The sequence below is a fragment of the Rhagoletis pomonella genome, unplaced genomic scaffold, assembly GCF_013731165.1.
Source record: "Rhagoletis pomonella isolate Grant_MI unplaced genomic scaffold, Rhpom_1.0 Rhpom_scaffold_00005, whole genome shotgun sequence".
Lineage (NCBI taxonomy): Eukaryota > Metazoa > Arthropoda > Insecta > Diptera > Tephritidae > Rhagoletis > Rhagoletis pomonella.
In genome coordinates, this window is record NW_023458559.1 from 49,744,059 (window position 1) to 49,762,244 (window position 18,186).

The 18,186-nt window shown below is 34.6% G+C and overlaps 3 protein-coding genes across 6 annotated transcripts in view; all 3 read left to right on the forward strand.

Annotated features, from left to right (window-relative positions):
- LOC118739120 (ubiquitin-protein ligase E3A-like) lies at nt 1-3,364 on the forward strand (the record flags this gene model as incomplete). The annotated part of the gene is given in 7 exon segments (XM_036470274.1): nt 1-421; nt 524-765; nt 825-1,155; nt 1,211-1,428; nt 1,487-1,668; nt 1,791-2,283; nt 2,346-3,364. Coding segments are annotated over 7 exon segments (2,226 nt in total), but the record flags the coding sequence as incomplete, so codon positions are not given.
- Nucleotides 1-18,186, forward strand: part of LOC118739122 (sodium-dependent phosphate transporter 1-A-like) — a 441,416-nt gene that overhangs the window by 65,923 nt on the left and 357,307 nt on the right. The gene's annotated exons all lie outside the window — the stretch shown is intronic.
- Nucleotides 3,681-18,186, forward strand: part of LOC118739124 (procollagen-lysine,2-oxoglutarate 5-dioxygenase-like) — a 31,513-nt gene continuing 17,007 nt past the window's right edge. The window contains exons 1-3 of the mRNA XM_036470287.1: nt 3,681-4,164; nt 7,331-7,422; nt 18,035-18,174. Of these exons, the coding sequence (XP_036326180.1) occupies nt 4,032-4,164; nt 7,331-7,422; nt 18,035-18,174 (365 nt within the window). The 5' untranslated portion in view covers nt 3,681-4,031. The remainder of the gene's footprint in view (nt 4,165-7,330; nt 7,423-18,034; nt 18,175-18,186) is intronic.

Genomic DNA, 18,186 nt, shown 5'->3' on the forward strand with positions numbered 1-18,186 from the left:
AAAAAAGAAGATCTGCGTACTCTAGAAGGGGAAACTGACAAAGATGAGGACAGTACTTGCGTATCGGCCGAGGACGATACGCCAATCAGAGACCAACAGCCGACGCACGTTTGTATCGACTGCGATGATGAACCAATGGAAGAGGATGCAGCTTCTGATGAATTTTCATCCGCAGTAGCTGCGGCTCGTGGTTGCGGGGACACTGAGTCAGTCATACAATTAAACAGCAATGAGACGTGGTTGGATTTGGAAAGTTTGCGGCGCGTTAAAAAGAAGTTATTTGCTTTGAATAATACGAGCATACGTGATGCGTTGAATATCAACATAATCTTGCTGGCCGAGAGCATACGCTATGGGCGTGAGACCGCCTGTGAAAAGGTGATACATTGTCTGGTCATTTGTTTCGACATGGTTACAAATAGTAAGTGGCAATTATTTTTCTTCTAATTCTAGTTTCTAGTTGCATGACTCTGTTCCGTCCATTATTTTCTTTATTCAATATTATAATATTTGCGTCTTGTAGCATTCAACAGTTTTGAGGACTTGGAGTATTTGGAACGTTCGCTACCCAAGCTTTGTCATGCTTGTCGCATGCTATCAGTAGCGGGACAAGCGCGTTTAGCCCGCATCTGGGCCGCGCATTGTAAAGATCAAATGCAATCGCTGGTACAGTCTTGTCAACAGTTGATCACATTACAAGTAATACAAGACGAGGACACAGTACAGGAGAATTCTGATGTATTTGCGGTGACACGCGTACTCAAGGTTTGCTTTAAAGTTAGAACAATTATTATTGTTATAATATACCTCATCCCCCGTTGCAGATTGTTTTCTACGCAAACATCTTAGCTGGAGAATTGGACACCAGCTCCATCAATGCTCACAGCCAATCGGGTAATGCAGCCGATGCTGATGCTTCTTCAAACACGGATACCACCAACGATGATGATGATATATTTTTCTATACTCAAGTACCTAAACCGCATTATCCGAAATTCGCGGAAGACAAACTAGAGAAAGAGTTGGGTTTATCGAGCATGGACTGTCGTGTGCCGTTGGTGCCATTTGAAGAGTTCTACAATGAGCCGCTGAGCGATGCAATACAAATGGATCGCGATTACTTATCTTATAGAAATTTGTCGCTGAATCCCAGTGGTGAGGGTGTATATACTTTAATCTTTTATTTAAATATATTAATTCTTTTGTTTAGATTTGCATTTCTCCTTCATGCTGTATTCATTCATATTAACACCCGCGACCAAGGTCATTGCACTCTACTACGATAGTCGCATACGCATGTACAGTGAACGAAATTCCTCGTTGTATTCACTACTGAATTCATTTTCCGATGGAAATGAGGTTGGTGCAAGGCCTGATTTAAAGCTGAAAGTGCGACGTGAAAATATAATCGATGATGCGCTCATTGGGGTATTATAAATATTTTGGACACATTTTAAATATAAAAAATAATAATGATTGTTTTTAGCTTGAACTGGTTGCTATGAGTAATCCAAAAGACTTAAAAAAGCAGTTAGTGGTTGAGTTCGTTGGCGAACAAGGTATTGACGAGGGTGGTGTATCCAAAGAATTTTTCCAGCTGATTGTCGAAGAGATTTTCAATCCGGACTATGGCATGTTTGTGCATCAGGAAGATACCAATACTGTATGGTGAGTATATAATAATCAAAAGATGTGTGTAATTGAATATTTTGTCAAATTTAGATAGTAAAGTTGAATATTTTTCGCTTTTACCTACTGAAAGAAATTACTGGTTTGACTTAAATTTCCAGGTTCAACTCCGCGCCATTCGAAAATGAGGCTCAGTTTACGCTGATCGGCATTATTTTAGGTTTAGCTATTTACAATAACATCATTCTGGCTGTGAATTTCCCTATGGTCGTCTATCGCAAATTAATGGGTGGTGTTGGTACATTTTATGATCTAAAATATTGGAATCCGACATTGTATCGAAGTTTGAAATCGATGCTGGACTATCAGGACGCCGATATGGAAGAAGTATTCATGCAAACATTTAAAATTAGCTACAATGATGTTTTCGGCGATGTAGTCGAACATGAATTGAAACCCGGTGGCGGTGATATAGTTGTTGGCCAACATAATAAACAAGAATTCGTTGATATGTATAGCGAATATTTGCTCAATAAAAGCATTGAACGACAATTTAAGGCTTTCAAAAAAGGTTTCGAAATGGTAACAGATGAGTCGCCATTAAAATTACTTTTTCGTCCTGAGGAAATTGAGCTGCTGGTCTGCGGTAGTAGAGTAAGTTGATCTTTAAGTATGTAATATTAAAAAGTATGTAATGATTTCTCAAAACTCTTTAGAAATTTGACTTTGTTGAACTGGAAAAATCCACCGAATATGAGGGTGGTTACACTAAGGACTCGCAAACAATCAAAGACTTTTGGAGCGTTGTACACTCCATGCCAGAGGAGTCAAAACGTAAATTGCTCGAATTCACCACTGGTTCGGATCGCGTGCCTGTTGGCGGATTAAGTCGCCTCAAGCTGCTTATCACACGGCACGGTCCCGACAGCGATCGTTTGCCCACCTCGCACACGTGCTTTAATGTGTTATTGCTGCCAGAGTACAGCAGTCGAGACAAGTTGGAGGAACGTCTGCTAAAAGCGATTAATTACTCAAAAGGTTTTGGCATGTTGTAAGAAGCTGTTTTGTCATTCAAATTTCCATATCTATGAGCATTGAAAGGTAGCAAATGGAGAAATACATAGCCGAAAAGAGAGCGAAATATATGCGCAACGCAATCGCAACGAGTGCTGGTCTTAATAAAATTTTCTTTTTTACATTCTCGTTAATTTGTTTGATATTTCTTTTTGAGCATATGTTTAACAATCAACTGATTTATGATGCCAACAACAGCTGCAGAAGACTTGTCTTTATTTTAAGTATATTTTTTAAGAACATACAACAAACATACGAATACATGCATACATGTATACAAAAAATGCATGTCTTTGGATAAAGCAAGCAGAGAAATACTGCTAACAAATCCTGAAGCTTCCTAACTAATATGTATAAGCGCTGATACAAAGAAGCGCTGAACATTTATTATATTTATGAGTTTTTGGCAATTTTTAAGCTTACACTTTCCTTTCGCGTTCAGTTATACACATAAGCAATCACATTTATTTTTCGTAATTTACATTGAATACACCAGACAGGATATACAAGTATAATTTAAAATACATATAACAAAAACAAATTCGAGTGCCACCAATACCAATGCACTTACTACTATGAAAAATCGTAACAACAACAAGAACAACAACGTTTAATTTCGTTTGTATATTTACGTATAAAAGAAAGTCATTTTTTAAATCGACTGCTTTTGAACTTTATTTGTAATTGCTCGTTTTCTAGAAAACTTATGAAAAATGGTATGCAAATAAAAATAATTGCTATTAATGCATATACAACACAAAAATGAGCAGTATTTGTTATTTGTTTGGTAGAGTGGGTAAGAACACGTCCTTCAATAAATAAGCATTTAGAAAATCTAATTTTGAGTTTTGATAAAAAAAAAACAATTTTTTCACTGTGTACTTTGAGCTCCGTCATCTGGCATCACCGCACAAACAGCTGATAGCCCCTCCTGTGTTGCCAGCTTCATGAAATCACCCCATGCCAAAAAAATCTTGTTTATTCTTATCGCCGGGAGCAGTTTCTGTTGGAGCAAGTTTAGTTGGCGCTTCCTCTTGGCGTTTTGTACTCATTCGCATACTTGCTTTCGTTGGGAATTGTTGTCGCCGTTTGTGTTTGTGGTTAACTTGTGTATCTCTCGATCGTCTCTTAAGGGGAGCTTGTGGCATCTCGGTCAGCAGACGTATAGACTTGCCCGAGAGTGTTGGTCGCGTGCACTGCCGGCTAAACAAACAAATTAAATACGCATAGTGTCTAAAGAGTTTTATCAAATGCGAATGTGTTTCTCAGTGTTAGATTTTAAGTGAAAAAGCAAAATTTAAATAACTTAAAAAATAAAAGAAGAAAATATGCAGATATTAGATAAACCAAAATTAAGCTACACGCTATTGCTGCTACTCGGCCTATGGTCCTGTTGCGCTTGGACGCCAACGCATGCAGCCACTACAGATACCAACAATGATGCCGCAGTCGAGGAAGAAGGTAAGTAGCTGGAATATTTCTATGCGCTATTCTTAATAAATTATTTCTTGTTTCATATTAGTGCGCTTATACAGAGCAGCGAATACAAATGAGATCACTTTGCCATTTATATTTACATTCTTGTGCATGCCCATTTTTCCCATTTTGGTTCATGCATTTTTCCATTTATTTAATTGCTTTTGAACTGCGGTATATGTGCACTCTCTCTTACAGAACAATCAGCCGTTGATTGCTACTATCGTACCATTTCATGACCGCAACAAAAACAATGCTTCCTGTTTATTATGCACTCTTTAGCGCTTGGATAACTATATATGTACATATCGCTCATGTGCAATATGAATTCAGTTAATTATTATTATTTGCTTTTGCTTATGTACGTTTTTGTTTATCTTTTCACTAGTTTACCTATATGCTTTTTGTTTATCTCAACGTCTTCAACGCTTGTCCAATGTCGATGAGTCTGTGGTTACATCTGCGGTTACATGCATTGGTGATCTCTTTTTTTCAGTAAATTTTCTTTTTTTTCAACTGCTTTTATATGTACAACTCATAGATATGAGGAAGTTATGCCGTCAAATTTTTCACGCTATTATTCCAACTTCAGACTACCCCACTTATTTGCGAGGGGTGGCCTGGGCGCCAAACCGAGGGGAGGAGGGAGTGGCGTTTGATTTTTTATTGCATACAATTTTCGAATGTGAATTTTCTTCTCTGTCTTCTCTCGCAACTCTTGAAAACAACATAAATATCAGTTATTTACAAATCAAAGTAGATCAAACCGGGGTCCACAAACTAAATCCGCGAGCACCCTTTGTACCATGGGAAGGATATTCCTTGAATTTGGCGGAGGGCGTACTACTTCTTCATCCAGAACATGCATGTTGTTGTTGTTGTAACATCATACAAATTCCTCAAAGAAATTTTGGGGAGTGTTGCTGAAGTGACCGTCCTCGGCCAGATATAAATCTGGGTCGTTCCGGTTACGTAGATCACGCTTTTTGGTGTACTTCAGCGCATCTACCTATATTCTATTCTGAGGATCTAACCAGAGATGGACCATTTTCAAAAATTATGTCGAAAATCTCACCGTCAAACATTTAAGGCCATTAAATATCTGGCAAAAGAAATTTAGGAAGCCCCCCAGAAGATAATTTATGTAGGCCTTCCTAAGTAAAGCCATTCTAAAAGGCCTACCCGAGAAGGACTAAAAATTACTTTCTTGCATGTCTTCTAGAAGGGCTTATCCATTTACAATTTACACGAACGCATAAATTTATATTATTTAGCATTAAAAGTGAATTTCAATAAACATTTTAAGTTGCAATAAAACATATTTGATATAAACGTTAAGCAAATACTTTAAAGATGTATGGTATTTATAAATTAAAGAAGCAGCTTTAAAAGAACTCCTCCAAAAGGCCTACTGAAATATGTCCTATAAAAGCCGTTCTGGAAGGCCTTCCATCGGTAGCGAAACAAAAAGCCCTTCAATTTTCCACTCCATACAAAAAAGAAAGGAGAAAGGAATGTAGAGTGGAAGGCCTCTTGACTCTCAGGAAGGCCTTTCGGAAGGGCTTTTAACTCATGAAATTATCTACTGTGTCGGAATGGAGATTTTCACTATAATTTGAAATATCCAGCTGTCCACCATGAAGCTAAATGCTTGGCTGACAAAATGTTACGATTTGAATTTTTAATCTCCCTGGTTGTTTAGTATGACATCCCATTCCAGGCCAATCTCATGAGTAAAAAAAATGCAGAGTACAACCATGGACATCGCTGCAGCCACTGAGTCAATAGGAAATTGCACTGAATTTCTATCCACCTAGAGAAATAAGGGCTATGAATTTGGTCAAGATGCTCATCTCGATCACGAACGCCCTATTAAACCTGCAGTGATTAAATGGCCATTGGAGGTTCTTGAATTTCGTCAAGAAAATTGTCTTGGATGTATTTCCTAATGTTTGGGTTTATCTCAGGATTTCGTTGACTGTTGTCGGCGGGGAGCGAAGTTTTTCGAAATCGTATCTTCTCAAAACGTACCTAGAATATACTATGTCTCAAGAAAGATTAAACGCTTTAGCTATCTTATCTATTGAAAACGAGATTGCTACTCAAAATGACTTGCCCAAAACCATCGAAAAATTTGCTCAAGCCAAAGGCAAGGTAAACTTCTGTAATTAATATCTGAAAATTTTGCTTATAGTAAAAATTGGAAATTCTTTTATTTCGACTATTTCTGCAATTGATTATCGTATAAGAAAAAGAAACCGAGGTAATACATATTATTATGTAATGGCGTTTCGTTCCATTTCGCCGCGGGCGTCATTGCTTCTAAAGCCGGCCCTGATTTTGCGTGTATGCATCAGTTGTTCTTTCCATGTTCTGCGGAAAGCGCTACAAAAGCAAATTTTGCCAATTTGAACTCATACGAGTAATGAATATGAGCACTACAATTTAATTGCTATCAATAAAGCGAATATTTCGTTAAAATTTTAATACACAGAGAGAAAAGCATTGAAGTAGGGATCTTTAGAAATGTGTATGCTGTTACAACCACAATAACTGAAAATATTATACAGAAAACAAAAGAGTACCAGCTACTTGTAAATATGAAGCTAACAGCTTTACTAACAATCGGTTCGATAGAATTCTTTGGCATAAGCACCTCCTTGAATGAAACATTTATATTAACTTTAGGCATCTAAGAGCTGTATTTCGACGCTACCAAAAAGTTCACGCATCAAAGAACAAAATTATTTGCCTTACTAGCTCATAATTAGCTGAACTTGTAAATTTTGAATACAGTAATTTAATTTTTAATTCCAGTTGATCAACTCAAGTCAACTAAGTCGCTGATAACCAGTTGCGACTATTTTTATTGCCGAATTAATAATAAAGTGCGATAATTTATGGCAAGTTGATGTGTTAAGTTTTTTTTAAACAAAAAAATTTCAAATGCACTTACTCATTTAGCCAATGTAGGAGTAGCTTAAAAAAATGGTCCTCTGTGCTTTGCAATGCGTTGTAGTCTAATAAACTATTTGCTATACTCAAACATACATACACACATACATGACATGCCTCCATGCATTATTAAGCATTACTAAGAATACAGCATACATACATAACATACTTCATGCACTTTTATTTTTATTTTCAGCGAAACGCATCAAAGTCTTCACTGTAGCTACAGAACGTACAGATGGATATTTGCGTTACTTGCGCTCAGCGAAGCGCATTTATGACATAGAGGTTGGTTATAAAAATTGTTTAATTAGAAATATTAGTAAATAGATATTAAAGAAAAAAAATTAAATTAATTCTTAAAAACCCAAACAATGGGACAAATAAAATAAAACGAAACTGGTAGATAGATACGCGTACTAGGTTCCTCGAAACCTGTTTAAAAAATGTAAAAAACAACAAAATCCAAACAAAACCTGCTCACATTCATAGCTCGCATTAACTTCAACTAGTTTCTCATAAATATAACTTCCGAAATTTATTGCTACAATACTTTATTTGACAACGAACATCAGTAACCATAGTTAATCTCAGCTCTATTATCTAAGCATCGGCTAATTAAAAAGCGCAAAAAACGACTAGATAATAACTCTAGCTGTTAAAAGCAAATTTGTATTGTACAGCTTTAATGGCTATAACGAGTTTCCTTAGCATTAAAAAAACGATTATCGCAAAATGCACTGAATTTGTTTGCAAACAAAAAATGTAATTAAAAATTTAAATGAAGATATTAGCAAATTACCATATCACCAGAAATTGGGGGTGCATTAATTGACTTTAGATACACACCAGAGGGGGTGGGAAGGAAGCACACTAAGTACTTAAAGACGTACACTTTAGATTGGCGAAGTATTTTTTATGTGATTACGGTGAGAAAATACATATATTTTCAAGCAATTAATTAAGCTTTTTTCATCTGCAAATTGTGTTTGCGTAGCATAGTTGGTATTTTGATTTTTATCACTAAATGCCGGACATGAAAAGAGAATTGTTTTAGCTATTAAGAAAGTGGAACGGAAAATGTACAAAACTTAATAGAATAATGAGTAGCTAAGATGCATACATAGATTAACTAGAATTTATTTATTCTCGAGGTTTACGAGAATAACTACTTGTTAAAAATGTTTAACCATACTTTTTCACTCTCCTTCTGCTAGAAGGTATGCTGCAGTAGTTTGTATTTTCTTGGCAGTAAGCCGCTGTCTGTACGGTATTTATGAAATTCATCTATGTGAAAAGTTTCCGTTCTTACTAAAACGATAACAATTTTCATAATTTTTGTATACAGAAAAAATTTTAATTTTATAAAAATGTGCGCATAATATCGAGCCCTAACCGCCAAAATAACGCAAGCGACATTTTTTTTCAACATTTTCTTTTTGATGCAGAAATGCAATAGAAAAGTATATTTTATCCAATGGAAGAATAGCCAGAATTTTTAAATATAAATTGGGTTGTTCATACTTGCTTGGTTATCAGGTTATCTGGCTAAAAATGAATATTCTGCAATGTATGTTATTGTTGTAAACTGAATAAAAAATATAACCACATAACCAGATAACCAGCCAAGTGTGATCAACCGAAATGTTTTTTCTTAAGGCGATGATTTTTTTGCTTTTAAGAATTGCACAGCATAAATTTAACAACTCTCGGTCATTAAAGATTTTCATCTAATTGATGAATATCGTTTTTTTTTTTTGAAAAACAATAGCTTTAGATTGCCGTTATCTCCCGCGGGGACTTAAAATAAAGAAAAAAGTTATACTCATAAACAGGGAACGGATTTTATGGAAATTGCCTTTTTACTGCTAAAGAGATAGAGTATAGATAGAGTATAGAGTATGTTTGGATAAAATTGTAAAGGGCTAGGAAAACGCCCTTCAAACGTTCCATATTTAAATTGGGCTCCACTTGCATCAACTTACGTCGAGCGCACATTTAGTACATTGAGGCATTTCTTCGCGAAAATCGAATGAAAATGCTGCCAGAAAACTTCAAAATGCATCTTGTGGTTCAATGTTACTACAACTATACAAATTAAAGTTTTATGAGTTAGAAACTCGAAAGGATAAAATAGTCAAAGATTCAAAGTACAAATTTTTCATATAATGAAACTAGTTCATAGTTTTTCTCTTTTTACTTGTAATATAAACATTTCTAAAATAAATGTATTTTTTGATTGTTCTTCGTATTTTCTGTCTTTTTTAGTGCCTTATTTTGCTTTTTTTTGCAATACCTAGTGCCTTTTCCTGCCTTTTTCGCTATTTTATTTTGCCTTTTCCAGCCTATTTCGTTATTTTATTTTGTTTTTTTTTTTATAGGTTTTTAGGTCCTAAAAATCCGTTCCCTGCTCATAAAGCTGTTTTCATACAAATTTATTAGAAAAAATAGAAACGATTTTAACTAAAATTTAGTTTATTTTGCTACTTAATTTGAATTAAAAGAAAGTCCAACAGTGTCAACAATATGATTCAAATTTTAAAGAAGGTTTTAACTGCATTTTGATACATACAAATACAAAAAAAAAAAATAAATGAATATATAATTTTCTTTTTTAACCGACGAAGGTGGCGTCACAAAAGTGACCTCTCTAAATTTAACCACTAAAATTATTTTTACAAACAAAATTAAAATTTCGAGAAACCTATTTTTTTCAGGTCGGTATCAGCTAGGGTGTTCTATTATTCGCCTGTTTTTTCAAAAACTACTTTATTGCATTTATTCTGACTTTTCCGGGCTTTGAGCAGTGCTCTTGCCGCCGTAGCCAAGGGCTTAGAGGTGCCCACTGCCACTTAGGAGGTCCATGATCCAATATCTGGGCCCAGCAACATAAAAAAAGTTTTTTTCCAATAGCGGTCGGCACTCGGCAGATAATGGCAAACCTCCGAGTGTACTCCTGCCATCCTCAAATAACCTAGGATATAATTTTAAAACGATTAGGTGTTTCCCTTAAACTGGAAAAAGCTTTGAAAAGCTCACAAATTTTATTGAGAGGTCAAGATTTCTATGAAATGAAACAAAAAAAAAAGGTTTGTTCGATAAAAAAAAATCCGGTTTTCGACATCGAAAAATCAATATTTGATATAAACCGCCTATAGATATCCAAAAAACGCGGTGGAAACCGGTTTGGAAAAACCGAGCCAATCACGCTAGTATCAGCTCTATGTATTATCCAAGTTCTTCTCATCGTAATCATAATTAGGCGTTTACAATTATTTTTACCGATTCGTAAAACTTTAGTGTTGAGAGTTTGAGGATAAGTAGGAAAATGCATGCATACACCCATGGCACAATATTTATTTATTATATAATATTTATAATATTATATTTATTTATAAAATATTTATTTATAATATTTATTGTGCCATGCATACACCTATGGAAGTTTCAAAGTAAAACGAAAGACAACATTCCCGAAAAGAATTTTTTAATCATAAAAAAGTTGCGTTCTATTACATGAAAACATTTAAATCTCAGCTGAGAATGTGATCAACTTTTTGTTTAGAAATTCAGCGGAGAGTTTAAATAGTAGCCATTTTATACATATGTTAGTGATACATACATTTCCTTAAGATTTTTGGTGTTTTCTTAGTTAAAAAATTAAATTTAAAGTTCTAATTTTAAGTCAGCAAAATCGCACGTGAGCATTTATAAATTTTAAGTCGACTGCTGGTTAATAAGCATTTCAGCCCATCGTTGAATGTATGAAATTAGGAATTAGTTAGCTATTTCTAATTTCATCAGCTAATAATTTACACTGAATATTTGTTCTGATTAAGCCGAATAATGCTTCAAATGAAGGTTCATCCAATGCAAGAATGTATGGCATTTCAAATTATCGATTTTCAAACTTTTCCTTCGGAATTTGAGTAATTTTAGGTATGTAGTTGTATAGCCCATTAAATTTTAGTACAATAAAGTGCAAGTTTGAAGTTGCTAAAAGATCGCGTAATAAAGGTATTTTCTTGCCTATAAAAAATTCTCGAGCATACTTTGTATGGAAAGATTGCGTGACATCGTCAACAAAAAAAAAAACAACGTTAAAAATCAACGGTATTTGGCAGCCACTTGAAACTTGCACTTGTATCGTCCTAAAATACAAATTCTGAAAAAAGTTTGAAATTTTGGTGATTTTTTTTTTAATTTATATAATTTTAGCACAAAGTTTGAAGTTTGGTTTTAAGTATATGGTTTTTGTTAGATAAATGGTCAAAATATATTTTCCTTTGTTTTTTATGTGTTAGTTGCGGTTTAAAACTATACCAGATCTCCAGGTAATTTGCACATGCACCCTCGTACGTATGTACATAAGTGCAAAGGCACATCAGCTATACGCACTATTGATTTAAATAGTTATCAGTATTTACAGATATCTGCTTGACAGATGTATAAACTGAATACTTGATTTCTTGTAAAAAAATCGCAATTCTTATTTTGCTCCTACATATGTACGTACATTTGTATATATCTGTGGTCGTAAGCAATTACCGCCTAAGTCGACTTAAAAAATAATTGAGTTATATATGCTATCGTATGCTGCAACTAATATTCTATGTGCCTGAGAAATCCCCATCTCACCAGCTGGGCAATTTAAAAAGTTATAGACGAACATATTTTGGTTTCCCAATAAGGTTAACATTACAATCCAAATGTTTAAAACGTTTTTTCTCGAATTCAGGTTTTTCGACTTAGGCGTTTATTGCTTATGACCACTGATACATATATTCATTACGTCCAAACCAGCACACGATCTACAAAGTGGCGGCACAATACACCGGCTGTGAAAAAACATGTTTCTTTTTGAGACCAGTCTTTTACCGCCACCGCTTGGCCAGCCAATCGACGCAAATACACAAGTACGTAAAAAAAAAAACCGTCCAAAATAAACAACTTGATATTTAATATATTGTCGCTTTGGCACTGAAATTCGCTGAAATTAATAATAGTTTTAACTGTTCGCGTGTGTAACCGCTGCTGGGCGTGACTGGTTGGTTGGCAGGCTGGTTGCTGGCTGCTGGCTGCCGGCTGACTTCCACTGCTGTTTGATAGATAGTTCAAATGCTAATCAACAAGTTTTCATGCGTCAAAAAGCATTTGCATAGATTTTGTTAATTGGCTATCAGCCGAATTGCTTTGTGGCAGAGATTTTCGATATTCATATTTTTGGAACACGTTTGAGCATTTATGATTTGAATTCTATTCTAATGCAGAAACGTTTTTGGTTTTCTTGTGTGATAATTTTCGATAATTAATCGAACATGCTTTTCATGTGCTTATAATTTATTGCTTGATCGAGAGCATGTCGCTCCGTACATATGTACATACATACTAAAGTACAAACAAGAAGAAATAGATCATTTGCCGGTTTCATAAGGAAAATCAACGCATTTGTTTGCGGGTATGGAACTCTGAATATGTAGAACTGGGTCGATTCTTGAAGTAAGTATGTGTATGAAATGTATGCAGTGTGAAAATGATAGCATCTACATAATTTCGTACATACATAGTGCATACATATAGTACATGTATATGTATACAGTAAGTTTGTATATGCTTCACACTCATTGCTCATCTGTGTTTTTATATTAAAAATAATGATCCAGCGTAAGCCAACTCAAGTAGCGTAACGCTCACAACAGCATCCGGTGCGCTGGAATACATTTGAAACATGTGTTCATATTCTTAAATACGAACCAGTACATAAATAGCTATAAACATACATAATATACCAAATATATGTACATATATACTTTGTACATATGTATGTATGTATGCATATTTATATACAAATGGTTTTATATACGCGTACATGTTTTTGCTTTTCCGTACATTTTATTGCAGTTTATTTTAACCGCCAACAATTATTCTGAGGCGCTCTAATCACATTTCGTGATTCGTGATTTCTCGATGTATTAGAGACATTCATAGGAGCAAATATAAAAATGAAGACATTTGTATAATTGTATGCACATACATTTTTCAAATTGTCGCTGCGAATTTCATTAACTAGTCCATTGATATTTTTGGTCACGTAGTCCAGTCAATTTCTATATTTGATGTATGATTAAACGATTCAATGAACTCTTTCAGTCAATCAGAATATCCTTATCCTTTTGAGTAGTTGGGGTAGTTGTTGTTGAGAATACCTTGAGCCCATTCAGCAAAATGTTGCTATCCATTGCTGTTTTTTTTTGGTAAATAAGTTTTAAAGTATTTTAGAATAGGGAATAAATCATTTGTTTAGAAAGTATAGAATAAAAACTGAGACGCGACATTTTAGCAAGCTTTGGCTATTTTTCTTTAGTTTATTTAATGTTTTGTATTACGAAAGCACTCTAGCTGATTACATAACAAACACTATTTAAATCCAAATTTCAGACTGTGAAAAAATTATGAAAATTTTGCAAAATTTCACCAAAATTTCTAACCTTTTAATCAGCATATTTAGCAAAAATGTTGGTATGCCGTTTGTAGCCCATTCAATTTGAGTAAAATAAAGTGCAAATTTGAAGTAGCTAGGACTTACACCGTTGATTTTTACCCATTTTTTTGTTGATGGTTTTCCGCTTTTTTTCCATACAAAGTATCTATGTCCGACAATTTTTTTTATTTGGTTCAATGTAGCTGACGTGAAATAAGTAGTGAGTTTAAAGCAGCTCTGGATATTAAATGAATTTAATTAAAAGTAAATATGGCGCATAATTTCAATATGTCTGGGCTATACGATGAATTCGCCTATTTTTTAAAGACTAACCGACAAGACAATTGAAAAACCGTAGTCAAAGTCGTTTAAAAGATTTTGTTTATTCTGGCACGGAAGTCTGACAAAAAAGCTCCCTTGCCAACTTTCATGGTAGAAAGCTGTTCTGACAGAAAGTACTTGAGCATATTCCAAATCAGTGATGCTCAGAACAGCGCCCGCGGTCGGGACTCGTTAAAGCTCTCTGTAGATTTTGTACGAGCTCGCATAGAGTAAAAGCTCTTTCTGAGTATCACTGTTCCAAATGGACATGTTATCAGTTTGCTCGCGCTGTTCCAACAGTCGCAATGGACCGATTTTTACCATCTCTTAGATTTATGTCTTCCCAGCTAAATCTAAGTTACAAACCAAATTTCATTGAAATCCGATAACATTTAGTTGGCAAAAGTACTCCACGTTACAATTTTTAGCAAAATTGGAGCACATTTCCTACTTTTTGCCACATTTTGTATGGGACTCTTCCATTGTGCAACGTCCAAAGTAGCCAAAAAATACATAATGATCTTCATCCTGCTAAATGCTCCTTGACGGTTGTACGCAGTGCCATGACCGACGACTTGGCAAGGAAAGCAACGAAAATATCTGCGGTACATACATAATTCTGCTCAAGACGTGCTGGCATCAAATGCCCCTTGGCTGTTATATTAGTCCCTCGACACAGCGACATTCTTGGAGACTTGGAGACTTGGGAAGGACGAAAATATCTGGAATCAAACCTGGGCCAAATTGGGCTATGGAACCCACCTGTCAGACTACCAGACAAGCTTGACCACTCGGCTAGAACGCCTCTCTATACGATTAATAGCTAGGGTAATAAATAGCCTCCTAATGCCTTTTGGGCATTCCCCGCTGGGGAAGAAAATAAATGGCTTGCCCCAGTTTCATCACAACGGGCTTTTTCAGCCTACGTGGTCCTTCGTGCTTTTAAGTGGTGGCAGCCAACCTAACCTGACCCCGCGAATTCCCCTTTAACTTCACAGTAAAATAAATTATTGTTCTAATTTAAGCATTTTTAACGCATATTTATTTTAAAAACAGTATTTATTTTGAATGTACATATATATTTAATTTATAAAGACATATCGCCGGCTGCGTAAAAGATTGTCGTATGTTAATTTCGGTAGGTTGTGGGAAATCGCGATTGAAATTTTGAATACAATTTCTCAAAAACGCGAAGATAGATTTTCTCCAAAGTCTCTGAAAATGTTACTAGTTTACAAAACTCTCAAATTATTTAATTTTTAATGTTTATTGTTAATTAGTTTTGAGCTTATGAAGGATTTTCTTTAGTAAAATTTTGTCGTAAGCTCCATTTGTTTACAATTTGGCAGCCACTTTGTATGAAATACGACAAAATGCGATCAAAATTTCTACTAAATTAACGACACTTTTTACTCAATATCTTGGAAACTAAAGGAGATATACAAAAATGGAGAACACCATTTCTAAGATATTGATTAGTTTAATATGACTGCATCACTAACTAAATTTTTACTAAATTATCGAAAAAATTGTAGTCAGTATCTCGGAAACTAAAGGAGATATCTAAAAACTGATAGCACCAATCGAAAGGCCTCATTTCAAAATATAAAACTGAATCTAGAACTAAAAATCGTCAAAATGGCGCTTACGACAATCTTTTACCCAGGCGACGATATGTATGTATGTATGTATGTATGTAATGCTTACACTATCGTGCGTTTGAGCAAAGTTGCATAAATTATTTAGTTAGAAGAAAAATATTTTTAAGCCTAAGAGAATGTAATGCCCATTATTGGTGCCCGCACGGGCATCGGTGCCCATCCCTAATCTAAAGTAATTAATAAGCCTCCACTTCAATTAAGGCGCTGGTGAGAGTTTGTAGTAGCACTGATTGCCTTTCTTTAAATGGACAATTTTGATTATCCTACTTTCCTATGGAGATATTTTTTCTTTCGAGACCATTCGTTGCGATACACTTTTTTGTATTAAAAAAAACGCACAGTATCGCCAGCCTTTTCATAATTTACATTGTATTCATGTACATATGTTCCCTTGTGGTCAGCTGATTAAGCCACGTGACATTTTAATCAGTTTTGGCAATTTTTCTTTTGTCCATTTAATGTTTATATATATATTTTTTTTATAAAAGTGTAGCACATTACATAACTAGCACCAATTACTTTTATATGGAGGAAAATGCCTAGCACCGTCAGCAAAAAAAAGATTAAAAATCATCGCGACTTTCTAGCGTTTTAAAATTTGCACTAGCATACTAAAATTTATTGGGCTATAAAACAGCGTACCTAAAATTTTCTAAATATTTTTAATAAACACTTCAAACATTTTTGGATGTAATTGTTAAAGTTTGTTGAATTATTATAATTTTTGTAAGAAGTTTGAAATGTGGATTTATGTGGTACTGGTTATGTTATGTGCTAGACTTTTATAAAAAAAGTTATAAACATTGAATAAGCAAAAGAAAAATAACCAAAAATGGTCAAAATGTCACTTAACTTAATCAGCTGACCACAAATGTATATTTTCATATGTATGGTCATATGTAGCTCACTTTTCAAAAGAGGTTTCTGATGTCAGATAAGCCACTACCGGTTCGCAAGCCGCCTAGCTTTGCCGGCTTTACGCTTATCAGCAAGTTGAAAGCTTCATATTCATAATATTCAATAAAATTTCTGCTTCTGTGTGCGTCATGTACTACTGCATGCAAGACAAAAAACAATAGCCAAGTGCAAGTTTGTCACCATTGTTTAGAATTAGACAAGAAATGCTGTCGCATGTAAAATTAAAAATTCGCTGATAAGCCAATAAATTTAGTTGAAAAGCTGTCGCCGCTGGGGTCATCTGAAACCGCTTAGTTGCCTCATTTTTTTAAATGGACTTATATAAACTTGTATAAACACATGAAAATAGTTATTTAAACTTGGTCTAATAGAATATCATAAAAAACTTCAAGTATTTGATTTTTATAAATTTTGACTGCAAAGCTCAGAGCTTTATGGTGTTTTCGTTCTACCAAAATGTCGCCTTTTGATTGCCCCTTTCTCTTTTCGTGTTCGATTTTAAAATAAAGGCAAACGGTGCTAAAATTGTGCGTTCGTTTCTTAAAATGTCACACTCTTGTCAGGCAAAAAAAACATCTTCTCTGCCCTTTGAAGCTTCGCCAGGGGAGAAGGTTGCCCTGAAAATCAGATGGTTTCTTAAAACGACAATATTATGAAGTACTGAGCAGGACAAGGACAAGAGGAAAAAACATGCGCTTTTACAGGGTTGAGTGTAACATCAAACAAATTTTGCACCGTGGAAAGGCAAAATTTTTTGGAAGAAACGAAGTCACCATTAGAATCTGCATGAACTGTGTTGAGTAAGAAATGGTATTTAACCTCCCATGTAACTGACCTAAATGAGATGGTCAGCAATGAATTAAGATGCCAAAAAACAGCAAAAGTTTCGATGAACGTCAATTAACCCTCTGTGGCCCAACTGTCTTCTGGATATTTGTAACATAATAGATTCCTTTCTTTTTACACCAAATTTCTTTCTATATTCATCATTTCAATCAAGAACTGAACAGGAAGGGACGTATTTTCCACCATTAAAATTGTAGACTCCATAAAACGTTAATTTCATTCAATAATCTTGATTGTTGTTTTTATATGTACATATATATAACGGTCTCTAAACTCATTTGCAAAATAAAATGCTAAAAACACGCCTCAAGCGTATTTGAATAGTGTTTGTGAAGACGGTATTGGTTTAAATCAATGTTTACAAATTGAACTGGTTGCATAAAAACTCCTCAGGTTGCAAAAACTAAGTTTATTGCACTCCATCAGATACGTACATATCTGAAATTTATAGCTTTTGAAGAAAAAATAATAGTTGCAATAGTATAAGTAGTTGAATACGGTAAGCTGAGTTATTTAATAGAAAAGCTGATATAATATAAAATAAGCAGAGTTTTATTAGGTTAGACAACATATGTACGTATGTATTTATGTCTGTATATGTATGCATGTATTAGCCTCTTGACCCAAATTTCAAAACAAAACATTCGCTTATTTTGCTTTGATTTGCTTACAGGTCAATACCCTCGGCATGGATGAGGAGTGGAAAGGTGGCGATATGAATGGCTTGGGTGGCGGTTATAAAATACGTTTGCTGCGTGAAGCTGTCAAGCCATTTAAGGATGAAAAAGATGCAATTATCTTATTCACCGACAGGTATTTACTTTA